Raw genomic sequence first — 26,694 nt, forward strand, 5'->3', positions numbered from 1 at the left:
GTGATGGCGTCGCGCGGCCCCGCCTCGGCCGCCCGGAGGGAGGGGCGGGAGGGAGCGCGTGCGCGCCGCCAGACCCGCCGCCGCTGCCGCCGGCTGAGGTGAGTGAGGGCGGGCTCGGCGGGGCGCCCGGCCGCCTTTCACGGTGCGGCTGGGTGATCGGTAAGAAGGGGTCGGCACCCCCCGTCGCTCCCCGTTACTGGTCGGGCGGTTGCCCGTTGGCTTCCGCAGGGTTGGGCGTCCGGTGGGCGGAGCAGCGTCTCCTCCGGCGTGGGGAAGGGGGCAGAGGCTCCCTATGGCGGCTCCGGAGAGCTAGCCCCCGGCTGGCCTTGGCCCTGGCTCTGGCCCTGGGCTCCGGGTACAGCATGTCCTTTCTCTGTAGGCCTCTGAGCAGCACGCGTTGGTCTGTGCATCTCTTCAGTACAAGCTGTGGTCTGTACCAGGTAGTTGTAAAAGTAGCTCGCTTTTGGACAAGTACTAGCAAATTAGCCTGGTAAGAGCAATGGAGTTACATCTTCAGAGAAGATTCAGGTGGGTATCAAAGTATTCCTTTACCGTTTTCTCCAGCTGGGCTTGTTAGGCCCCGTACTGGATGTTCTCTGACACCGTATGTCTCATGAGTCTCGTGAGCTTTCAGTGCATGCACATCTGACAGTGTGAATGGCAGGTGCATGTTTTGTGTTAGCTATAACATCTTACTGGTAAGCCTGATTCACACTGGCGTTTAGCTTATTGCAGTCAAAACCCTTGTTAGTAATTATTTAGGAAGAGAGTCCTCAGGCAGCTGCCCTCTTTAGTGCTTGTTAAAATGTTTTTCTTGTGTGAACAAAAAAATGTAATCGTGATGCTGAGAAGTATTGCTTAGTGGACCTAACTGGTTATTTTTTTGTAATGACACAATGCCTTTCACTTAATTGTTTTGATTTTTTGCAGATGATCCTTGAGAGGGCTCATCTCAAAGTACAACTTTTAAAAGGTTTGCAAATAGTGAAAGAAAATGTCGCATAAAAGCTCTAAGGGAATCAGGAAAGTAAACATTTCTAGCTCCTTGGAGTCTGAAGATATTAGCTTAGAAACTACAATACCAACTGATGATGTTTCTTCCTCTGAAGAGAGAGAAGGCACTGTTAAAATCACTAAGCAGCTGATTGAACGGAAAGAGTTGCTCCATAATCTTCAGCTCCTTAAAATAGAATTATCTCAGAAAAACTTGATGATCGACAACTTGAAAGTAGAATACTTAACCAAGGTAAGAAATGTTGCTTCTTTTGTCATATAATCTTTTCTGGTTTCTGATGCTTCTAGAGCACCAGAAGTGTTTTCTCCATTCTGAAAAGAATTTCTCTGAATTGCATACTGAAAACCTGCTTAGCTTTTGGGTGGTTTGTTTGGTTTTTTTTTTTAAATAAGAAAAGGAGGAAACCAAGATATGTAAAACTTAGCTGACTTGTCCAACACATTATAAATGGATGAGGGGGATCAAATTAGTTTTTCCTTTTTGAAAAAGAACAGGAAAAGACCTGTATTCTTTGAGAAACGATGAATAATTTTGTCACTGGTGTAAGCGACTTGACAGCACTTCTAGTATTTCACAAGTTCAGGTTAGAATGTCACCTGAATGCTATTCAATGATCTACTAATGAAGATGTGGCTAGAATATACCAACATGCCTATAGTTGGAGATTTTGTGGTGTACAGTTTCCGCTAAGATACATGAAATTAAGAAAGGTGTAAAACCTTTGCCACATTTGTATGCAGTCTACATTTACAACTTAATATATAGTAATTGTGTCTTTCACTGACTTGTTCAGCTGATTTCAAATTAGGCTTCAACGCAGAGAAGTGAGTAGCAATTTGGTGAAAAAAGATGAATTGTAGAACGAAGTCTTTTTTATTTCTAGTTCATTAGGGCAAAATCCATATTGTATTTTATGAAGCCTTAGCATATTTAGAGATATTTTTAGATAATCGTTATTGTGCTTTCCAGTGCGTTGGTCTCTCTGCGTTTTTCTGTGAAGTTGTTCTTTTTGTCAAACACGTTTTAAAAATTACCAAAGTAACTTCTTTTATTGATTTTATATTTATATTCTTTATATTTAGATTGAAGAGCTAGAAGAGAAGCTTAATGATGCAATCCATCAAAAGCAGCTGCTGTCTTTACGACTGGATACTCAGCTGGCATTACAGCAAGAAGATGCTAGGTATGATGGAAGTAAAACAAAAAAACTTCATCTTTAACTTATTAATATGAATTCAAATTAATTCATGGACAGTTGTCATGGTTTAACTCCAGCCAGCAAGTGGGACCACACACTCGCTTCACTCCCCCACCCCCAATCGGGGAGGGAGAAGAGGGAGAAAAGGCGAGGGGGGGAAAAATTCCTCATGGGTTTAATAGAACATTAACAGAAAATAATAATAATAATGATGGTAAAAGAATATGCAAAATCAAGTGATGACATAAAATTGCTTACCACCTGATGATTGATTGCCTGTCCCGTCCCGAGCAGCGATTGCAGATTCCTGCCCCCCTGGCCAACCCCCATTTATATACTGAGCATAATGTCTGTGGTATGGAATATTCCTTTGGCCAACTTGTCCTGTCTATGCTCCCTCTCAGCTCTATGGGAAGCTGAAAAGTCCTTGACTAATACAAACATTACTTAGCAACAACTAAAACAGTATGTGTTATCAATGTTCTTCTCAATCCAAAACAAGCAGCTACTAAAAGAAAATTAACTCCATCCTAGCTGAAACCAGGACAACAGTTAATGGAAAATGATGATTATGAATTACAGGAGTAGGATTTCTTTTGCAGATTATATTAGTATTAACATTCTAAAAATGGATTTTACATACTCAATTTACATATCAGTAAATTTGAAACAAGCTCTCACTTGCTGAAGTTTATGATTTTGGTGTTATTGTTACCTGGATTCAAATTTAATAGGAACTTGGAGTAAGAATGTTCTTAAAAGCAGCAAAGAGCAAAAGGAGTAGGTAGAGGGGGCAGACTTTCGATCAATTTAAAGTGAATTTTTAATAACTCTGCAGCCTGAATGACTTGGGAAAGGTAAGGGGATAATGTTTAGCACTTCAGTTAGGATTGCTTATAGTCCGAACTGTTTTCAGTTGATGATGTAGAAACTTGCTTTTCTCCTTGCTTTTCTAAAACCTTTTGAGTTGACCTGTAGTTGAAAATAGACTGTCTAGCAATCTTCTTCAAGTTACTTTGTCAATTAAATGTTTTAACACCTGTAACAGGATTGTGAAGGAAAAGCATTACTTAATTTTCTCCTGGTAGAGTAGAGGATGCATCAGTTTATAGGATGTGACTAATTCTAAGTCATATTCTGTAGTAAGCCTGGAACAGATTAAGTGATGTGAAGCCAGACCTGAGATTAGTTACAACAAAGTCTTTCAACTAAGAGCAGCTGACTGTCAGAAAAATGTCTGTCATTCTGTATGCTTGTTTGCACCAGAATGGAATATTTTATGTTGGCCATACTTGAGTTATCTGAGGAGTGCTCAGTGAAAATGTACTGATGTGCAAATTATTATTAATAGACATAAAAAAAGTTGAACTACTTTTCTTTCCTTAGTCTTTTCATTAGTTTTTCTGACAGTCTTTTCCTCACTTTTCATCCCTGTTTAACAGAATCGCACACTGTGCAGAACATGTCTTGCGTGACTGCTTTGCTGACTCGGGATTTTCTGTTGTCTTTTTGAAACAAGTGAGGCAGACATTGCCTTGTAGTACTAGCTGGTATTTCTAATGTTACTTTGTGGTGGGTTGACCCTGGCTGGATGCCACCAAAGCTTCACTCACCTCCTCAGCTGGACAGTGGAGAGAAAATGTAACAAAAGTCTTGTGGTTTGAGATAAGGACAGGGAGAGATCACTCAGCAATTACACTCGTGGGCAAAACAGACTCAACTTAGGTAAAATTAGCATAACTTATTGACGATCAGAGTAGAGTAATGAGAAAGCAAAGATCTTAAAACACGTTCCCCCCACCCCTCCCTTCTTCCTGGGCTCAACTTCACTCCCAATGTGCTCTATCTCCTCCCTGCCCAGCAGTGTGGAGGGATGGGGAATGGGGGTTGTGGTCAGTTCATCACATGTTATCTCTGCTGCTCCTTCCTCCTCAGGTGAAGGACTGCTCACACTCTTTCCCTGGTCCAATGTGTGGATCCCTTCTGTGGGAGACAGTCCTCCACAAATTTCTCCAACATGAGTCCTTCCCATGGGCTGCAGTTCTTCACAAGCTGCTCCAGCATGGGTCCCCTATGGGATCACAAGTCCTGCCAGAAAACCTGTTCCAGTGAGGGCTTCTCTCTCCATGGGTCCACAGGTCCTGCCAGGAGCCTGCTCCAGTGCGAGCTGGAGCCACAGCCTCTTTTGGGCATCCACCTGCTCTGGTGTGGGATCCTCTATGCGCTGCAGGTGGATGTCTGCTCCACCATTAGCCTCCATGGGCTGCAGGGGGACAGCCTGCCTCACTGTGATCTTTACCATGGGCTGCAGGGGAATCTCTGTTCTGGCATCTGGAGCACGTCCTCTCTCTCATTCTTCACTGGCCTTGGCGTCTGCAGGGCTGTTTCTCTAACATATTCTCATTACTTTTTGCTGTTGTTCATCTGCATCTTTTTTTTCCTTCTCTTCTTAAATATATTATCCCAGAGGCACTGCTGCTATTGCTGATTGGCTTGGCCTTGGCCGGGGGGCGTCCGTCTTGGAGCCAGCTGGTATTGGCTCTATTGGACATAAGGGAAGCTTCTGGCAGCTTCTCACAGAAGCCAACCCTGTAGCGCCCCCCTCTTCCACCACCAAAACCTTGCCATGCAAACCCAAAGCACTTTTTCAATAATGTAGGAGTTACTGCATTTTGAAGGATGATTTGAGTTGAATATGTTCTCAAGAGTTACAGCTAAAACCTCCCAAAAAAGAGGTCAGTTGCTTTGATTTAAATAAAATAAACACTTTGAAACATCTCTAAGTGATGTACAGTTTCTCTTGCTGCATAATAACTTGTCACTGGTGGTAATGACAGTGTTTTAAGGCTGGAAGTACTGCTGCTTGTTTAAGGGTAATGGTGTTTGTGTTTTGTTTGGGTTTGTGGGTGGGTTTGCTTGTGTTTTGTTTTGCTTTTTTTTTTTTAATTTATTTGAAAGAACCCCAGCTTTGTATGCTACACTGGGTAGAAAATGAAGGGTTCTATGTGAAATAGACCATAAGGATGTATATGCTGAAACTTGGCAAGACACATATTGAAGTTGCTATTGCTTTATTTGGTAATTTACTAGTTCCTTGGGTTTTGTGTGGAAATATATTCTGCTTTTTCATGTTTTTAACCTTTTAATTGGTAAATTAAGACTGATTTATAAATTCAAGTCAGCATATGTGGAGGCTGTCACTTCTCAGATTCAGTTTCGTATTGTCAATGACCAGGAAGTTCCTGACTTCTTATGTATAATCTGATATGATTGTGTAACCATGGTGGTATACAGTCTTGTGCTGATTACCTGATATCTGTAAATTTTCCCCTCTACGAAATGAGCATAACTCACTCCCTTGCCAGAGTTTTGTGAAGGTTTGTCACTTGTGTTACTCACTGCTTAATGTCTTCTGTTTTCAAATCAATCTTGAAGAAAACATCAGGCTCTAATGAAACAAGAAATGGAAACTATTTTATTGAGACAGAAGCAACTGGAGGAAACGAATCATCAATTAAGGGAGAGGGCTGGAGATATCCGTCGTAGCTTGCGAGATTTGGAATTAACAGATGATTGCTATGAGAAGCTAAAGTCTCTTCCTGAAGATCAGCTTTCTATCCCTGAATATGTTTCTGTGAGTATTGGTTTTTTGTATTGGTTTAAAATGTAACTGTGTCCTGAGTCTGGCTGGGATGGGGTTTATTTTCTTCATAGCAGCCTGAATCTTGCTGTGTTTTGGATTTGTGGCTAAAACAGCATTGGTAACACACCGGTGTTTTGGCTGTTTGTGGACAGTGCTTGCATAGCATCAAGGCTTTCTCTTTTCCACACTCTGCCTTCCCCTGTACCCTGTGAGCAGGCTAGGGATGCTCATGAGATTGAGAGGGAACACAGCTGACCCAAACTGGCCAAAGGAATATTCCATATCATCTAATGTCATGCTCAGTAATATGAACTGGAGGTAGAGAAAGAAAGAGGGGGAGGGGTGACTTCCAAGGTGGTTCTTGATCAGAGACTGGCTGGGCATCAGTCTGCTTGTGGGAGGTGGTGAGCGACTGTCTTCACTTGGATGCTTTTTTTTTTTTAATTCATATCTCTCTTTCCTTTACTAATTAAGCTGTTGAGAACAACACATGAGTCGTCTTGCTTTTGTTCTTCCTACTTTCTCCTCTGTCCTGCTCCCACTGGAGGCAGCAAGTGACTGGCTGCATGGGTGCTTGGCTGCTGGCCAGGGTCAACTCACCACAAGCTGTATATTGCTTTTTTTTAGAATAAAAGGGGTGTGCATACAGTAGAAGCTAGTCCATACTCCTAGAATTCTTATTCTTCTTCAACTAGAAATGAAAGACCTTCAGAGGCAGATGTACTTCTGTATCAGTCCATTTTAACTGGATTCCAGTGAAAAGAAACTTTTAATCCCAGATTCTGATGCCTTAAAGAGAGCAGAACTGATGATGTATTTTAAGAGGGTGAGGCAAATGGGGTATTAAGATTAAATGGTGGGTACACCTTGATGAAATACAGCAGGCTGAAAATAGGAATTTGAAACTCGGCTTGCCAGAACCACAAGTTGAGATCTGTTGCCTTTCCCGTCTGCTTTCCATGTGGCTCTTTCCTATCTGACTCAACACAGGAGATAAAGCATACCTGAAAGTATACTTTAAGAGTCATTTTCTTGATTTAAGAAGTTTGTTAGTTATGGCTTATGAGTAGGTAGAGAGTGTACTCTGCTTGCAATAAAAGGACAGCGCCTTCACAGACTGTGGTACATGTCCAGAGCATCCTGGCTCACTTCTGAGAATGAAGAGGATTTAGACATGTAAACTTTAATTCACCAAATTATTAGCATTGTACCTATCTATAGAGCTAGTTAAGGAAGCTGTAAATAATGTTAAGAAGCTTAGTGCATTTTTTGAGGTATAAATGCTGCATGAGTGAGTTCTCTTGCTGGATGAAAGTGATGGTATTCCGTGCTCTAGATATGTACAGAGAAATAAAACTTGTAATTCTTATCTGAAGGATATTCTTGGGAACATCTTTTCAAAAGTTCCAAAATTTGGACTTATTGAAAGTACTAGAAAAATCTTACGGCTCTGAATGATAAACAAGAACACTTAGCTTGGGGCCTCTTAGGTTATTACACCCTAGCTGTCTACTGTACCCACTGCCCTCTATAGAATTATTGAGGATTTTTTTGTTGATTCCCGTGCCACCATGGTTAACAAAGCAAATTTTTAACACAAACTGAATTGCATGTCAGCTTGCTTGAAATTGGTGTTCAGGAAGCTCCAGGACTTCAGGAGTTGATTGACAGTCAGTACAAAAGACTGCATAGTGGGACAGGACAGATACCAGGAGTTAGTAACTTTGCCAGCTGCTTTAAGTGAAGCTGTCAGAGCACAAAAGGAGTGCTTAGATTGTATTTGTGGGTAGAACGGGGCTGTAAAAAAGATGTGAAGTGGGAGACATGAGTAACAGACAGCTTCTACCCCTAATCTGCCTTTCTTTTCCTCTTCCATCCAGCAGTAAATGCTACTTTTGGCTGTGACTCAAACTCCACTGCTTATGTGTTCAGTGAAGCCCCTTTCCTCTTTACACATATGTCACTTTTTACTTCTGAAGTTGCCCTTTTTTTGGACAAAATTATTTTTTTTTCCCCAGAGAAGACATTCTAAAGATATACTGCAGTAAGATGCTGTTTTCTGCTTCTCATCTCAACTTCTTTTGGCAACAGGATCAGTGTGAACCTGAGAGCATCAGCGAAGATCAGTGATTGTTTATCATTACTTTGAGTTACTCAGCTGGTACAAATGCTGGGAGGCTACAGAATCAGAGAATCATAGAATTGTTAGGGTTGGAAGGGACCTTAAAGATCATCTAGTTCCAACTCCCCTGCCATGGACAGGGACACCTCCCACTAGATCAGGTTGCTCAGAGCCCCGTCCAGCCTGGCCTTAAAAACTTCCAGGGATGGGGCTTCCACCACCTCTGTGGGCAGCCTGTTCCAGTGTCTCACCACCCTCATGGTGAAGAACTTCTTCCTGACGTCCAGTCTGAATGGTCCTATCTCTGGTTTTAATCCATTCCCTCTAGTCCTACCGTTACCCGACATCCTAAGAAGTCCCTCAGCAGCTTTCTTGTAGGCCCCCTTAAGATACTGGTAGGCCACCCTAAGGTCTTCTCGGAGCCGCCTTTTCTCCAGACTGAACAACCCCAGCTCTCTCAGTCTGTTCTCATAGGAGAGGTGCTCCAGCCCTCTGATCATCCTCGTGGCCCTTCTCTGGACACGTTCCAGCACGTCCATATCTTTCTTGTGGTAGGGGCTCCAGAACTGGACGCAGTACTCCAGGTGGGGTCTCACGAGAGTGGAGTAGAGGGGGAGAATCACCTCCCTCGACCTGCTGGCCACACTTCTGTTTTGCATATCCTGTGTATGCATCCCTTTAGCTTCTGAAGGGTAGGAAAAGCATCTTGAAGGGAAAAAGTAATTTTTCTGATGCTGTTTTCTGCTTTGGTTACGTAAGGAAGAATGATGCATTTCTTGGGCAGATAAAATCTCTGGCTCCAAATCAGCGTGCAGACTAATTGTATGACCTACTGATATTAGGGTAAAATTCTCATTGGCAAGAAAGAGTTCTGCTTAGAGAAAATGTTAGCAAGAAATTACCAGACTCTTTTTTTTTTTTTTCTATTTATCGATTATAAAAGCACTGCCTTGCAATTCTTTAGGATAGAAGTAAATGCGTGTATATAATGCTTATACACTTTTTTGAAACCCGGTATACCGGACAAACAGCAGAAGTGCTCAAATACAGATTTCATATATAGAGATATTGCAAGTTTAAAATACTAGAATTAGAACAAATGTGAGGTGTTTTTCACTGTTCTTCCACAAAGGGGTGCAATAGTGACATGTTAGAGCAAAGAGTAGGTGATGTTTAATGTTAATGATGATAACAAATGAAAAATGATGCTTTAAGCATCTTTTAATCATGCTTTTTTGTTTTTAATTTACATGTAAAAATTTTGTTTATTTTTTTTAACCTTAAGAATGATTTTTTTTAGACACAGCATATGCAAAATTTTAAAGTACTTCAGGTCTTTGAACTGATGCCTGGTAGCTGAATTTGGTAAAGCGAAACTCTTGTGTACTCTCCTTTAAAAATTTTTTTAACAAGTTTTTTAAAAATGGTATCTGTGAATTCTGTTTGATCCAATTTTAATCACCATGTCTTCCAGTTGCATTGTTTTGCTAACTAAAGATTAGTTGCCGTTTAAGAAGGCAGTTAACTGACACAACTACTTTCACATAACTTAATTTAACAGAAGCCAACTTTCTTTTGCTCTCCATCCACCCATTTTTAGCTTAACTCTAGTTTTCCATAAAAAGTGGTGGGCACATGCCAAGAGGTTTGTTTTTTTTTTTTTTTAAATTGCCTAGAAAGTGGTGACTTTTTCCTTAGAGCACATGTATATAAATTTGTAATTTTTAGGATATGCAGTGGTTTCTGAAATCCCATTGCAGTAATTTTTGTTTCTGCTTTATTGATTTGGCAAGAGGCAATGTGTACTTTGACTGATGAGTTGCACGAATGTTTATTGGCCGTCAAGCAAGCTAAGGTAGCAGTAACAGTTGAACTGCTGCTGCAACCTTCCCCTCATCTGCTGCTCTCATTTGCACTTTCTTATTACAATGGATTGGTCTTTTCTTGGGAAGGTTGTGCAGATATGCTTATGCTTGATACCTGTATCCCATGTCATCTTGGTTTGATACTGGGTAATCTGCCTTAGGGTTGTCGTGGTTTGGGAAGTAAATGTGGCATGATGGCCAAGTTAGTTGTCCTAGGGAAATTGCAGTAAAAATGCAAGAACTTTAGGGAGAAGCTTTAAGTTTGAAAAGTTTAAGTTTAAAAAAAAAAAAAAAGCCACAATGCTTTAAATAGTTGCCAATTAGTGACACTCGAGGTTTTTATTTTTTTTAAGGAAAAAAATAAAAATTCCATAATTCCTTTTTTTTTTTTTTTTGGGGGGGGAGAGGATTTGATTGCAATTCAGTTGCTCAGTTTCAGATGTAATCAGACAAGTTCTTAAAGAGTACAGATAGACAAAAACTGTAGTCAGCAGAAGGTGTAGTTAAGAGACTAAAATTTTACTTGCAGCTTTGCATGCATGCTTCTAAAGTTGTTTTTTTTTTTTTCCTAAAGAAAGAGATGAAGCTGGTTGTAGTTTGGAAGTTAGAAAGAACCCACAAAACTATCTTCACTGTTTGATTTCATGCAAACCCATTAGAAGCAGTGTGATTTCAGAGATGGACATGAAAAACCTCCTTGAATACTGAAGGAACAGGATACTGCAAGAAAAATATAGTAGCAAAGCAGTAAAACAAGGCAATAATACCTAGTTAGTTCTGTTCCCAGAAGAGACAGACAATTTACAGTTTTAACTGTAGCATCTGATGGTTTGATTTATTATTTGGAATTTTCAGAACATAAACAAAAAAATTATCATATTTTAGTTTGCATTTAATTGAATTGTAGTTTTAAAAACCATCCTTAATTTTGTTCATTTTGTGTGTAAACTTAGACATAACAAATTGAATCCCTTGTTACCATCTTAAAAAACAAAAAAAAATAGTAACTATATTTGGGAAAGTTTGCATCTTTTTCAATAAAAAGTGACTTTAAATTTATAGCATATATCCTGTTTTAGCTTATGTTTGTTTTGCATCTAAAGGTAAGGATAAAAAGAGGAGCTGTTGCTGAGTACAACAAATTGAAACAACTGCAACTTCTAACAAGCACAGTATTTGGAAAAACTTAAAAAACACTCAGAAAATTTCACTTTTCTGCCTTAATACTAATCTTCAACTCATGTTGCACACTTGCTTTATTATATAAAGCAAACTACACCTATGTTTACATTGCAAATTTCCATGACTTCTGTGTTTTTTAGAATTGTATGCTGTCAATTATATGGAATATACCTGGAACTTTTCTTTGTCTTCTGCTATTCACAGGTAGCAAAACAGAGACCTGTCTTCCTTCTGCATGGAAGTGTAGTACAGCTTGCTGTTGAATGCATAATTTCTTTATCTGTGCTTTCTTGCTTGTATTTCTTCTTTAATCGTATATCAAACGTAGCATTAATGATGGGGGGTATGGAGTGGCTTTTGCATGAAAATAGTTCTCTATTCTTTTCTTTTCATCCCCCAAAACAAACATTTTAAGGTATCAAGTTAATCTGAGAGTAATAACCTCTGTGTACGTGTGTGTGGGTGTATATCAAAAAAGCTCTTTCTTCTTTGTTTTGTCTGTTTTCTACTACTGACTTTGTGGTTTTACTACTGTGTTTTCCAGTATTTCTTCTTGTTCAATAGAAATGTTCTGGAAGCGTTTTATAGATTTGAGACTTATTTGTCTGAGACTATGCCTATGACTGGAATGGGAGAAGAGAGACATGTATGTGGTAGAGATTTTTTTTTTTTTTTTAATCCTTTTACAAGGTTTTTTTTTTCAGTGTTAATTTAGCAGAGTCGAGTCTTTCAGAAGCTTAGTTGCATGATGCAGCTGAACCCATATAGCAACATGTTACTCCTGAAAAGTGTGTGTGTGTCGGTTGTCACAGTTTTTCCTGGTTATGTGCTGTTCCCGCTTCCCATGCTTGCTCTTGCATTTTTCTTGGTGCAGATTCAGCACACTGAACTGGCAGAAAACAAAACTAATCTCTCTCCATTTCTACACACCCCATAAAAATTTATATTGGCTTGGGGGAAGTTAGCAAGCAAAGTTGGTTTATTGCTAAATAGGTGCTTTTTTTTCTTTTTATACTGTTAATCAAATAGGCTCTAGAGTTGGCACAAGTAAGGGGTGGGACCACGTGGTCCATTAGCAGCTGTATTTTTTAATCAGGCAGCCTAACTGGGAGCTGCCTTAGTTGAACAGAAATGTATAGCTTTACCTGTATTCTTATTTTTTTGTTCAGTGACAAACACGAACAGATTCTTTCTTAGCTGCTGCTGTCAAACGTTAAAGAAAGACACTGTCTTTGCTTTAACGTTTCCCCTCCACCACCCTCCCAAGCCTCAACCAGGTTCCTGGTATGCGCTAGAAATAATTTGGTGAATTATTGCCATAAAATGTTGAGCTGATCTGCTTTTGGGATTGTAGTTTTGCAATTGCAATTTTGCTAGTCTGAATTTTGAATATATATCTTGTTCTTCTAGATCCGATTCTATGAAGTAGTCCATTCCTTAAGAAAAGAGCTAAGTGATCTACAGATGAAAAAGGAGAGCCTAACGGAAGAACTAACTGCGTGTAAATCCCAACTGAAGTGTCTATCAGAGGTCTGTGCAGCTTAGTTATCTCAATTAAGAAACTATGTAAATGTATATGTATTGTGAAAAACTCATTTTCCAAGTCATTATTCATGTATAAGATAAAAAAGTTTTTTTTCTCTATAAAAATTACTTTGAGGAGGAGGTGGGGAGGGAGGGAAAGGGGAAACATGCTATATGTATCCTTGCATAACAACTAATTTTATGTTATGGCTACCCTGCGAGATTTGCTCATGAGACTGTTCAGGATAGACTCTTACCAGCTCTGTTGTGCTTTCTGAGGGTAAGGTTCAAGACTGGGAAGCTAAGAGAGGAGATACATCCAGCAGTAGTTGAAGATACAATGATGGCTCAGTGTATAGTTTTCGAGACGATCATGTCTTGGTGGTAATTTGTTTTATCTTTTGTTTTAATGATATAAAAATGCATTTTTTAAGTTTTCTTTGGAGTTGTATCTTCTCTGTTATGCTTTGCAACTTTTTTATTTTAATTTTCCTATATATTTCCATACTGAAAGGTAATTTGCTTTCAGGTAAGGTATAAACGTCAGTAGTAGTAAAGCAAATTATCTAAATATGTTTAATTTTTTCTTTCAAAGAGTAAAGCAGATGCAACAGTATAAGGAGAATGTTACTTCTAAGGTATTTATGAATATTCATAGTATTCTTAGTATGTGTACAGTTAGGATAGTTTGTATTTTAGCTTAGCTCTGCATAAATCTGGAGTTGTGATAAGACAGTTTCAGCTACCCGCAGCATATTTATCCAAGTCACGGCTGGCAGGGACTTAAATGCCACTGTCATTTTACTACTTCTGAAATTATTCTTTAGTTACCACATCTTTTTTTTTCCTTAAAATTTACTTATGGAATAATCAGGCGTAAAGAGATATTAATTATACAGGGTTATCTTGTGAAATTCATGTTCTTTTTATTTCTATTTTTGAATTAATTAGAAAAAGTAGTCAATAAAATTTGTGCATTTATGTGCTTGAGCATTGTTTTGTGTCATCATCTCTGGTCATAGTTGAGATTAAATTAATCCTGTTAACTTTAATTTACATGAGTATTTTCCTTCATTGTACACTTCATGTGCTCTGATTTAATAAAATTCTACAGGAGGATGTCAGCATTCTGCGATTTGACTAACATCTGTGTTAATTTTTGCTGCAGCAATTTAATGAGATAGTAGATAACAATAATTAAAGTTGTGCTAGAAACAATTTTCTTGGTACGTTGACCTTTCTTTAATATTGAAACTTCTCTCTTTTTTTTTTTTTTTTATACCACATGGTGGCAGTATCCACCTTTCCCACTGATTTGATTTTTCAAAGTTTGAAGTTTGCTGTGCTTTTCTTTTGATGCTGATGAGAAAGCACTAGAATGTTGTCTGTGTTGAACTGAAGTGGTTCTTTGAATGCTTATACCCTTTTGCATAATCATGCTTAAAAGGAGAGACAACTAATGAGAATGAGTACCTCCTTTAAAAAAATAAATGAATTGGAGAAGAGATATAGATGTTGAAATGTCACAAGAAAAAAAAAGCTTGTAGTTGTTAATAAAAATTATTCCATAGAATTCTCGAGTTTCAGATAAGATCACTTACTGCAGTTCTTCCATATGCACAAAAAAAACCCCGAACCCAAGTCTTTACCCTATCTGCTATTCGTAGGGATGAAGTTTTTTTGGATATTTAATGAAATGTGACCTGATAGGAGGTATTTTATGTATAGATACTTAAGAGTCTCTGTGTTTTGCTGCTGGCTAGTTCAGATTTGTCCTAGTGACTTGATGAGCGTCACTATAACAGGGTACCTCAAGCTGTTTCAGATAGTAAGGTAAGAGGAGCATCATCAGTACGTGAGTGTGCTTCAGAGTCGCTAATATACGTAGTACACTAAAGCTAACACACCTAAGTATCTTTTGCAGTTTACAAAGAAATGGTTTCAAGGTGTACTGTTGGAGTAACTTATTTATTTGAGCTCCTTTGATAAGGTCAAGCTTTTTTTCAAGGAAATTTATCAGTAGGAAATCAAGCACAGTTTCATTCAGAGGCTTACTTAAGCTCTTACACTCTTTTGCTGTTTGTGTGGTATTCCAATAATTTTTTTATTTCCAGCTACATGAAATGTAGTTGCTGAAGTTCCTTGCCTGTTATTTAGTAAGTTACACTCTTGAAATCCTTCTAGTTTCCCATTGAATATTCCTTAAATTTTAAATTTTCTCCAGCAGTTGCAATATTCCTGTTTTCTACAGTTCATCAACAAAGTGTCTGTTCTGGGTTTAAAATTTCCTTAGGAAACTACTAATACAGACTTTTGAAATACAGTCATCACTGAAGTTAGGACAATCTCCCCCCGCCCCACCCCCCCATGAGAATAACCCACTTCCTACAATAAGCATTCATTTTTTCTACTATTGCAAATAATTTTGGCCCTTCCTAATGAGTTTCAACATGTTTTGCTTTTTCCTCTTTGTGGTACATGGAAAGGAACTAAAATACACACTTATCCAAAATCTTTCTATTAACTACTAATGGATTGTGGGAGGAGGATTTTGCTGGCTTTTCTGGTTGTTCATGGCTGACAGACTAGGTTTGAGTAAGTTTTATACATGTAGCTATTCACCCAGAAATAAAGTAGTGAGAAATATGAATTAGGTATAGACTTGAAAGAAAGTCTATCTAGCCAACAAAGAACTGAGAAAGTTTAAAGGAAAATCCAAAGTTGTTCAATGTGTTTACTCCATGTCTAGGAAAACTTAAATGTGAAACGAATTCTTCAAATAAGACAACCATTGCCTAACATCAGGTATCTTATTTTGTGAGGGGATGGCTGTAATCCTTTAATTTGATCAAAGGAAATGAACTCTAATTTTACTGTTTTTGTTTTGGAGTGTGAATTTAAGACGCTTATGAATGTAAGATGCTTAGATTATTTAATTTTTTTCTCTTCTCATGAGCCTTTAGATACTGTTTTGTGGGAAAGCAAAGCAGCACAGTTCTATTCTCTGAACACTATTACAATGAACGGGTACGGCTGACTATTGGTTCTGATAAACCAGATCTGGTTTATCAGATCCAAAACCAAATTGGATCTGATAAAATCAGATCTTTAAATCTTCTAAATCTTTTTTGCTATGTGCGGCACAACACATCTAGCCTGGCACAAAAGTGCATGCAGTGTCCTGGTACTGTGGCCTCTCAGACAACTGAGTTTACAAGCATCCAGCTGTAACAGCTAGGAAGTTTGGTTCTGTTAAAATTGGATTGTCATTGTAGCCTTGTAGAAACTAATTTTCTAAGACTTAACAAATCCACGTTTAATTTATCTCTAGGCAATTCCTCAATTCATTTGTATTAGAATTTTATTTCTGGCTTCAGGGTATAAGACACATCTTTCAAATTTTTGTCACCTGTATTTGTACTCCAGGTATACGAAAATGTATTTTGTCGTTGTTGTTCAGAAGAGGCAGAAGGTCCTAAGTGTTTATCAGCCTCTGTTAGCACTCATTTAATTCTTAGTATGCTGAGGAGCAAGACCACTAGACCACTAAAACTCTACAACTTTGTGACAAAGTTCTCTTGTTGACAGTCTGGTGCTGCTCTGAGTTAGCACTTAATCAAAGCCTGATGAATCTATAACACAGACCCAGAAGGGTGGGGAGCTGCTTCTGACAACTGGTAGCAGAGAACAGTGTGTGAAGACTGATTTGTAGCACTGGAACATAATCTGATAAACACAGCTAGTGTCAAAACATCTTTGTCATCACTTTGTGTTTTTTGAAGTGGTCAGTATAAGTGGTTCCGCAGTACTACCACTGAATTAGTGGCTTTCTGTACGCAGTTGTTGCATCTGTGATTTAGACCAGTGCAGTTCCTCTGATTCTAGGTATAGCAGCAGGAGAGTGAAGGGAGGTGGTGGAACTGGTAAAAGTGATGTTCTTGCACTGCAGTGCTGAGTGATCTGTTACCAAATGTATAGTACAGACTCGTTTCAGTCCTTCTTTTACAGTTCTCAGTACTTCAGATAATGTTGGCACCACCACCTTTGCAGGAACAGATAGAGAAGAAAGTCCAGCTATAGCATTGTATTACCAGGAGCTTCCCAGAAACAAAACCAGCTTCTGATGCGTGTGTGTTCCCATGCTGAACATCGGTGTACTATTTTCAGACTTGTTTGCTTACAAAATGGTTAGAACCTTCCCTTAAACAGTTGTAATTTACTACTTGTGTGTTTCTATCAAGGCTGGAAGAGAGTCTGAGAAGGAAATTCTGCTTTTCTTTGTAGCTCTAGAAGATTAAGTATTGCTGCTTCTGGCTATGAGTTTCTTGGCAATGTTTTCCTGGAAATTCGGTCTTGATACAGTTTTATCAGGGTATCCTTTCTTTAGCATTTTTTTTCTGTAAAGTTGCCTTCAGGACTTGCAATCAAATTTATAGTATGACAGTTATCTAAAAGCTATGGTTAGCCTAAAGACAAAACTGGATGTATGTAGGACAAAGATCTCTTCTAAGACCTCGTCTCTGAATTGGGATTAGTAGCTGTCAGGTTTTGCTAGACATACCTAACAATTTTCTCTGTGATAATGTTTCCCAGCTGTAGGAAAAATGCTTCTATAGTCTTCAAAGAATGAACTAAGCTATTGCACTGAAAGGATCAGTTGGCACTAGATGTATCTGAATGTTGTAAAATTGAGGCTACTGTCGCTACTCCAGGAGGACTGCGTTCCCTGAGATTTCTTCTGAAGTTTGCACCTCTATAATTAAAGACTCCACTCTAGAACCCTTCCCCAGCCCCCTGGGGAAGCAGTGCTTTGATTACTTGGTTTTCATGTCTCTCTAGAAAAAACAGATGAGGCCTCAGTCTTAGGTGAGGTACATGCCTTATTTCCTTCATTATTGTTTGTATTTATCTTGTTCAGGAAAAAATCTGCAAAGAAAAATATTCTACCAATAACTATTAGCTTGGGGCAGCAGTTCCAACATTTTCAAGACTCAAGAAAACATATATATCTATAAAAGTTCCCTCTTCTATCCAGTGTCTTTCTACCTCTGTTGATATATAGCTGTGGCTTGTATAGACTGCTAGTAGTTGTTCAGAAGGACCAAATGGCTTAATTGTAGTCTCTAATGCAATTTATCTCAAGGATCCTTTTCACCTGAGAATATTTCATTGAAGATTCTCATCAGCTCGGATGCAGAGAGAAAGGGCTTTTTATTCCCCCCCTATTTCTCTTGCGATAGAGGCACTTCATGCCAAAGCTTTTCTTTCTTGCCTTTCTTGCAGGGCTTCCCTGTTTTGGAAGTAGCTCAACATTTTTGTTTATGATTTCAGTTCTGGGCCCCTCTGTACAAGAGGGACATTGAGGTGCTGGAGCGTGTCCAGAGGAGAGCTACCAGGCTGGTGAGGGGTCTGGAGACCAGGTCATATGAGGAGAGGTTGAGGGAGCTGGGCATGTTTAGCTTGGAGAAGAGAAGGCTGAGGGCAGACCTTATTGCCCCCTACAACTACCTGAAGGGAGGTTGGAGAGAGGTGGGTGTTGGCCTCTTCTCCCAGGTGAATAATGACAGGAGCAGAGGAAATGGTCTGAAGCTGTGGCAGGGGAGGTTTAGGTTAGATATTAGGAAGAATTACTTTACTGAAAGAGTGGTGAGGCCTGCCCAGGGCCAGTGAACAGCCTGCCCAGGGACGTGGTTGAGTCACCGTCCCTAGAGGTATTTAAGAAACGTGTAGATGTGGCACTTCAGGGCATGCTCTAGTGGCAGAGATTGTAGGTTGTTTGGTTGGACTCGATGATCTCAAAGGTCATTTCCAACCATGAAGATTCTGTGATTCTAGTGGCAGATAGTGCCCCATCTACAGTCCTTGGCAGATTACCAATTTTATATCAACATGCTAGAAGAGGTGTCTTGTTCATTCAGTTATGTATAACTTCTTCCTGACATTTGGGCAGTTGTATTCAAATAAATAATGTATCGACCAATAATTTTTGAATGCATTCTATGTAAACAGTTTTAAGCAAAATGTAGTCTTTACTAAGTAGCAGCTCTTCATCCAAATAACTTGAGGGAGTTGATTTTCACATCACAATAGTATAGTAGCTTTACATTTGCCTAGGGCCTTAGGTACCTTGGGATTTGAACAGAAAGTGCTGGTTTGTGGAAGTGATCCTTCAAAGGTGAAGTTCTTCTTAAATAAGCTTTTTAAAAGCAGGGTCACTATCTTCCACAGGCTTACCTGTTGACAGCATAAAGAAGGCGTGCTACTTCTGCTTGATTGGCTGATGAATCTTTTTCCCGCATTTCTGTTGTTTATCTTCTTATCCCCAACGGCTTTTTGAAAGATCAACTAATCCCTGCCATGTATTATGTGTCACCCAGTTTTTGTACTTGAAATTTAGGTAGGTATTCATTTCAGTGTCTGCTATAAGCTACTTTTCATTCCAAACGGACAATAACAGTAAAGTTTAGTATCATAAAACTGGGGTCTGTCATTAGATCTTTAGTTTCTCTACCAGTTTAGGTCTTAAATGGTGCAGATCAGGCAAGTTCAGAATCTTCTTGCTTGAAGCATCCATCTGTCAACAGTGTTTGTAAACCAAATGGAAGCACTTCGTAGCAGGGACTGCTTCACATGCTCTGTAGAAAACACCTGTACTGGTTAATATTGGGTCTCTTGGACAGCTCTGTTAACAATTTCTTAAAGCAATGTTTGCTTGCTCATCTCACGTAGGACAGCTTGGTTTGTGTTTACCACCTCATCTGTCTGAGTTACTACTCTTCAGTAGCAAAAACTAGTAAGAAGCTGAAGAAAAGCCATGCATTGCTGGCAAGATCATCACAATCATGTTCCGAGTGAGGAAGTACTGTTTGTCCTTTAATTTTTTAAGGTTTGTGGACTGACTTAAGTTATTTTTATTTATTGGTGTTATTTCCAGGACCTCATTCATGTCCTTGAAAGTGGTCTGTATCTTGATCCTTTTAAAACCTCCTTTTTGCAGGACAAAGCTGTTCATCAGATTTCCAAGCTATCTCTTGAAGATAAACTGAAAGTTAAAGCTGTTCCACTGCAGAGATCTTAAAATCAGTTCAGGGTATATGGACATTGTTGTAAACTAAATTAACTTCGTCACATGCAAAGCAAGAGTTATTTTTCCTAATCACAGGCAGCTTGATAGTATGTCTTTAAGATGCATTGCTGTAGAAGTTCAGAAGCTTGTGTATCCGCTACCTGGAGCTAAGCGTACCATATAGGATTTTTTTATGTGTTAGCCTATGTACTGTTTATTAGCTTGCCTTGTCATGCTTTTTCCTGTGGTTAAAAATGTGATTAGTATTAAAAATATTAAATTAAAAATATGATTACAACATTGACACCTAGAAGTAGGGTAGTTCAAAAACAGTGATCTATGCAGTAGAATTGGTATTTCTTCAAGAATTATAGTAAATCTTTAAAAAACAAACAACCCCCCTTTAATTATGTGTTTAACAGTTTGATACTTTAAGTATGTCTTCGTACCACTTTTGAAAAGAAGAATTTAACTTCCTTCCCCCTTCCCTGGAGTTGTTACTGTTATGTGACATTAACGTGATGTTAGCAACTAATTTGTTTAAATAAAATTCAAAACCTAGTTTAGGTCTCAGGTATTAGAAGGAACTAATTTTGTAGATATTCACTTGTTCTGTTAATTGGTGCTTTAGAGCTGTTTATGACAAATTTGTCCAATGGTTAACCAATTTAATTTTATATTCTTGATAGTTTGGTAGTCTTCTAGCTGCTGAATGTGTAATACTGTAGCAACTTCAGTGGCCTACTCTGTGAAGGGCGTATGAGTTCCAGCATGGTATTAGCAGCAGAATGGCGCAGAATATCCACACAGGAATTGTATCCAAAATTAATCTTTCAATTTGCACTTAAAAGTTAAGTGCTCTTACAGCCATTTCCTATTGCAAGATGAGTCATGTTTGCACTGTATAGCAGGGTACTTGCACCTGTATGTTACATACTTGAAGCTGTACCTAACTTGTAGACTAAACTTTTAAAAACAGCTGACAGAGGCTTTACTATTATGATAATGTCATCTTTATAAATGATGGCATGTTAATTGCTTTAAGAAGAAAGTGTTCTACAGTGTTAATTTGCTTAATCCATTAATTAGGGTAAACATAAAAATAAGCCATATATACCAGTATGTTAGGATGAATAACAATCATGCCTTTAGATGACATGTTCTTAATGATATTCCATCCAAAATCCTCAGGAAAACTTTCTTAGTGTTACAATTTTATGATTGTGATCTAATGTGATTTTAGTGCAAGTGAAAATTACTAGATTTGTGGAATAAAAAATGAAAATTAACACAGTAGTCTCCCAAAGTGTATGTGGAGGAAGAATGGAAATTAATGCCAATAGACCAGTAAATAAGCACCTTTTATCTTTTTTTCTTTTTTTTTTTTTTCTCCTCTTCTTCCACCGAAGTTTTGGATGATATGCTTCAGCAAACCTAACTTACCAGATACTCCCAAATTGTAACTGGCTGAAATTTTTCATATAATGACAGAAGTTCCCAAACTTCCTGAATGACTCATCCTGTTTCTTTTTCTCAAATGCACCAGCAAGCATCTTCACAGGGAAACTTGTTTGACAATGTTATAAAGGTGGTGTGACTTTGGTGCTCCTACTGTAGGTTTGTAGACCACCAGCTGTATATATGAGGGTTACTGGTCTTTGAAATTGTACTAATGGACACATGTTAGAAAAAAATAGGTACATCAATCAACAATTTAGAATAAGATAAAAGTAAGTTGAGTATCAGCATAGCTGGCTACTTTGTGATGTGTGCTATATTTCCAAATACTGAGACAGATGAAAATACTACCGCTTGAATATTCATAAGAGGTCATCACAAAGCTTCATTGGTGATTGTTTTGAATAAACATCAGTGTATCTGTGATAATTTAAAAATGTCTTGCCTTCTAGAGCTATGAAGACGAGAGGAGAAATCGGTCAGAGCTTGAGGTTCGATGCCAGCGTTTAACATTGGAACTGGCTGATACCAAACAGATGATTCAGCAAGGTGATTACAGACAAGAGAACTATGATAAAGTAAAATGGTAGGTATCTCTATAGTTCAAGTGTTCTACTAACACACAAATGTTAATAGATAAACTTCAACCTTGATTGACTAGAGTTTTTAATTTGATTTTTGGCTTATGCATACCACAGATATGTTTCATTACCTCAATCCAATAACGGTTCAATTATCTCCTGTAGCATATTGCAGTCATAAGATGAACAACATTTCAAAATCTAATGCATCAAACTATCTTCCTAAAAGTTTATATTTAGCAATTTACTGTGTTTTCAGAAGAGCCTACTAGTCTCATTGCAACTAAAGAAGGGGGAGCTGTTGATGCCAAGCATCTTAGAAGAAGTACCCTTTTTTTTTCCTAGCTTAAAAGCAGTGATCTAAGAAAAGGCCCTGTGCTCTACTGTGTGGCACCTACACAGTAAATCAAGAGGGTAGGACCTTGGGAATTAATATTTAACAACTTAAGATATCCTTGTAACCATAAATTTGAATGGGCTGTTATAAGCACTCTTTGTCAGAGAATCTTAGGATTACCTTAGTGAATTGGTTTAACTGCAGGAAGTTCCAGGGTCTCTTTGCATTTTTAAAATACAGATTTTAGAGTTCTAGCCTATGCTTTGAATGCACAAATCATAAACAACAATTGCAAAATAGTGAAAATGGACTTCTTATACACTCATATGCCTATACTTCACAGTCCAGCTCCCAAACTGCTTTTTCAGTGTGCTTGCAAGTACAAGAAATCTGGCCTCCAGCACACTTGTTGCGGAATGGATTAAAAAAAAATGGGGATTATGAATAGAAGAACACAGTCAGCTCCTTAGTTGTTCATACTGAATGAACTCAGGCACAGTTACTCACACAAGTGACTTTCCCACTAAGTCATTTGACTTCTTTATAACTGTTCACAGCTATATGTACTAAAACAACCTTGGAATCTACCTGGAAGCTTGTTGCAAATAGGATGGATCGATGCCATGATTTGCTTCCCATGCGCAACTGCATCTTAATAAGTGGATTGTAATAACTTTCATGTGAATGGCCCCAGTGTTTAACAGTGTACATTTAAAATACTCTTGAGTTGAAAAAGGCATGAATGAACATGCCAAAACTATATTTGAGAGAGTAGGTTGTATTCATCTGGGTAGGCACAGACGAAGGGGAGGGGGAGAGCACTGTTGGCATGACTGCATGAGGGTATTTGGGAGCATTGCAGGAGTTAATCACTTCCAGGCCCATTTCTGCCTTTTAAAATGCTATGTCAAATCCTCTAGTTCTGGTGTACTACAAGTTATCTCAGTTTTAAAGCTATGCTATGCTTAATATAAAACTGGTTAGCTTTTTGCCAAGCTACAAGCTCATACTGGCTCATTCATTTCTCTGCTCTGACAGGGTCAGGTAGAATAGAGACATAGAGCTGCTTCTCTGTGCAGATGGAAAGCACTCTTATTCAGGACACCAACATAATTTTTGCAGCTGTGTTATGTATATTTTAAACATGAGAAGAGTAGTACAATCCTCTCTGGTATCAAGGGAGAGTAGCAACTAAGAATGCTTATACAGTGCTTTCGGTTTGATTAGGAAGATGGGAATGAAGTTGCTTTAGTTTTTCAACCAACTTCAGTTTCTGCAGAAGATTTCAAGAGAATGTAATGGGAAATAGCATAAAAAGCTTGATAAAGCTAGAAGGGTAGACAAAGGTACTTGCAGTACGAAAAGGAGAAATGTATAGCCCAAAGTTACACTAATGAAGAATAATCAGAGGAGGATGAAATAATTTAGGATACGAATTCAGGATTATTGTATTATAATTTAGGATTATTATTTTAAATACTTAGAAATATTTTTTTTTTTTTCATAAAATAAGATACTATTGCAGGTGTCAACTAAAAAAGGTAAGATTATCGCTAATTGCCCTATGAGTGACTGGTTGGAAGAAGTCAGTGTTATGAAGTGAAAGAAGCCTAAGAAATTACAAATGCACTGGAAAACTGTTCACTACACTTCATGCATCTAATAGTTTCACTTTATTTTAACAGTGAACGTGATGTATTTGAACATGAATTGTCAGAACTCAGAAGAAAATATGAAATATTAGAGGTGTCACACAAAGCACAAGCTAAAGAAAGAAATGACTTATCAAAAGAGGTAAACATAAAGTTCTTATTTCAGTAATTGTCTATTTCTTCACCTCAGGAATTTGATTCTTTGTCTAATAAGTCTGTCAGGATCACAGAATAATTTAGATTAGAATGGCCCTCAGGAAACCAGCTGGTCCAACCCTTCCATGCAGCGCAGAGCCAACTTTGGTGCTTAGGTAGATTGATTAGGGCTTTGTCAAGTTTTTAATATCTCCAAGGATGGAGATTCCACAGCTTTTCTGGACAGTCTGTTCCACCCTCTTTGTGAAAAAGTTTTTGTAAAATCTAATTAGTTTTTGCAGCTTTTTGCTTTTACCTCTTGTCCTGTCACTGTGGACTTCTGAGAGTCTGGCTCTTTCTATGTGTTCCAGTTGGTTAGATGAAGATAACAATAAGACTTTCCACATCCAGATTTCTCTTCTTAAAAAAATCTCCTGTTTCTCTCAACCCTTTGTAGGTCATGCACCACATACAGTCCATGATCATCTTGGTAGACCTCTTCTGGTCTTGCTCCAGTATGTTAATACATGTTTTTATGGGGAAAACAGAATGGGATATGGCACACCAAATACAGTCTCACAACTACTGAATACAGGATAATAATAATAGAATCATAGAATTGTTAGGGTTGGAAGGAACCTTAAAGATCATCTAGTTCCAACCCCCCCGCCATGGGCAGGGACACCTCCTGCGTGGTCAAGTTGCTCAGAGCCCCGTCCAGCCTGGCCTTAAAAGCTTCCAGGGATGGGGCTTCCACCACCCCTCTGGGCAGCCTGTTCCAGTGTCTCACGACCCTGGTGGTGAAGAACTTCTTCCTGACGTCCACTGCTTATGTGTTCAGTGAAGCCCCTTTCCTCTTTACACATATGTCACTTTTTACTTCTGAAGTTGCACTTTTTTTGGACAAAATTATTTTTTTTTTTCCCCAGAGAAGACATTCTAAAGATATACTGCAGTAAGATGCTGTTTTCTGCTTCTCATCTCAACTTCTTTTGGCAACAGGATCAGTGTGAACCTGAGAGCATCAGCGAAGATCAGTGATTGTTTATCATTACTTTGAGTTACTCAGCTGGTACAAATGCTGGGAGGCTACAGAATCAGAGAATCATAGAATTGTTAGGGTTGGAAGGGACCTTAAAGATCATCTAGTTCCAACCCCCCTGCCATGGACAGGGACACCTCCCACTAGATCAGGTTGCTCAGAGCCCCGTCCAGCCTGGCCTTAAAAACTTCCAGGGATGGGGCTTCCACCACCTCTGTGGGCAGCCTGTTCCAGTGTCTCACCACCCTCATGGTGAAGAACTTCTTCCTGACGTCCAGTCTGAATGGTCCTATCTCTGGTTTTAATCCATTCCCTCTAGTCCTACCGTTACCCGACATCCTAAGAAGTCCCTCAGCAGCTTTCTTGTAGGCCCCCTTAAGATACTGGTAGGCCACCCTAAGGTCTCCTCGGAGCCGCCTTTTCTCCAGACTGAACAACCCCAGCTCTCTCAGTCTGTCCTCATAGGAGAGGTGCTCCAGCCCTCTGATCATCCTCGTGGCCCTTCTCTGGACATGTTCCAGCACGTCCATATCTTTCTTGTGGTAGGGGCTCCAGAACTGGACGCAGTACTCCAGGTGGGGTCTCACGAGAGTGGAGTAGAGGGGGAGAATCACCTCCCTCGACCTGCTGGCCACGCTTCTCCTGATGCAGCCCAGCATACGATTGGCTTTCTGGGCTGCTAGTGCACACTGACGGCTCATGTTGAGCCTCTCGTCCACCAGCACCCCCAAGTCCTTTTCTTCAGGGCTGCTCTCAAGCCAGTCACTGCCCAGCCTATATCAGTGCTTGGGATTGCCCCGACCCAGATGGAGGACCTTGTACTTGGCCTTGTTGAAGTTCATGAGGCTGGCGTGGGCCCACCTCTCCAGCCTGTCAAGGTCCCTCTGGATGGCATCCCTTACCTCCAGCGTGTCAGCCGCCCCACACAGCTTGGTATCGTCGGCAAACTTGCTGAGGGTACACTCTGTGCCACTGTCCATGTTGCTGACAACCGGTCCCAGTACTGATCCTTGAGGGGCTCCACTTGTCACTGGCCTCCACTTGGACATGGACCCATTGACAGCCACTCTTTGGGTGCGGCCATCAAGCCAGTTCTTTATCCACTGAATTGTCAGTCCATCAAACCCATATTTTATCAGCTTGGAGACCAGGATGTCATGCGGGACAGTGTCAAAGGCTTTGCTCAGGTCCAGGTAAATGACGTCAGTTGCTCTCCCCTTGTCTATTGATGTGACCTTCTCATAGAAGGCCACCAGGTTTGTCGGGCATGATTTACCCTTGGTGAAGCCGTGTTGATTGTACCCAATCACCTCTTCGTTATTCTTCTGCCTCAGCAGTGCCTCCAGGAGGATCTGCTCCATAATCTTACCAGGCACAGAGGTGAGACTGACTGGCCTATAGTTCCCTGGTTCCTCCTTCTTTCCCTTTTTGAAAATGGGGATTATGTTTCCCCTTTTCCAGTCAGTGGGGACCTCACCAGACTGCGATGACTTTTGGAATATAATAGAGAGTGGTTTGCAACTTCATCCGCCATCTTCGTCACCCAGTTGGCTGCATTGTTGCTAACAGCCTAGATAGGCACTTGGCCTTCTTTGCTGTCAGGTCACGCTTCTGGCTCACATTTAGTTTGTTCAACTGATATTTGCCTATCTAATGCATAGTTTGCCAATTTTCCCATAGAGATGTTATGGGAGGTGGCTGAAAGCCATTCAAAAGTCCAAGTAAATGAAATGGGCAGCTGTTCCCCCATCCATAGAGCCAACTTTCTTGTCAGGTTTGCTAGACACAGTTTGGCCTTCGTAAATCCATGCTAGTTGTTTCCAGTCACCGTTTCCTTCCATATGCATGAATATGGCTTCCAGGAGAATTTGCTT

General features: G+C 39.4%; 1 protein-coding gene across 1 annotated transcript; it reads left to right on the forward strand.

Annotated features, from left to right (window-relative positions):
• Positions 1-101: 101 nt before the first annotated feature.
• LOC128904456 (progesterone-induced-blocking factor 1-like) lies at positions 102-23,812 on the forward strand. Its single transcript, XM_054188825.1, has 8 exons — positions 102-159; positions 380-528; positions 931-1,246; positions 2,098-2,198; positions 5,649-5,847; positions 12,436-12,555; positions 21,526-21,659; positions 23,677-23,812. The coding sequence occupies exons 3-8, from the start codon at positions 995-997 to the stop codon at positions 23,810-23,812; spliced, it is 942 nt and encodes a 313-aa protein (XP_054044800.1). The 5' UTR covers positions 102-159; positions 380-528; positions 931-994.
• The last annotated feature ends 2,882 nt before the right edge of the window (positions 23,813-26,694 follow it).

This window comes from Rissa tridactyla, chromosome 1 (assembly GCF_028500815.1).
Source record: "Rissa tridactyla isolate bRisTri1 chromosome 1, bRisTri1.patW.cur.20221130, whole genome shotgun sequence".
Lineage (NCBI taxonomy): Eukaryota > Metazoa > Chordata > Aves > Charadriiformes > Laridae > Rissa > Rissa tridactyla.

Bases quoted from the DNA above. Each gene is read 5' to 3' on its own strand.
- LOC128904456 (XM_054188825.1), top strand. From the start codon at position 995: ATGTCGCATAAAAGCTCTAAGGGAATCAGGAAAGTAAACATTTCTAGC. The intron at 2,199-5,648 runs GTATGATGGAAG...TCAATCTTGAAG, and splicing joins TTACAGCAAGAAGATGCTAG to AAAACATCAGGCTCTAATGA. The intron at 5,848-12,435 runs GTGAGTATTGGT...TTGTTCTTCTAG, and splicing joins CTATCCCTGAATATGTTTCT to ATCCGATTCTATGAAGTAGT.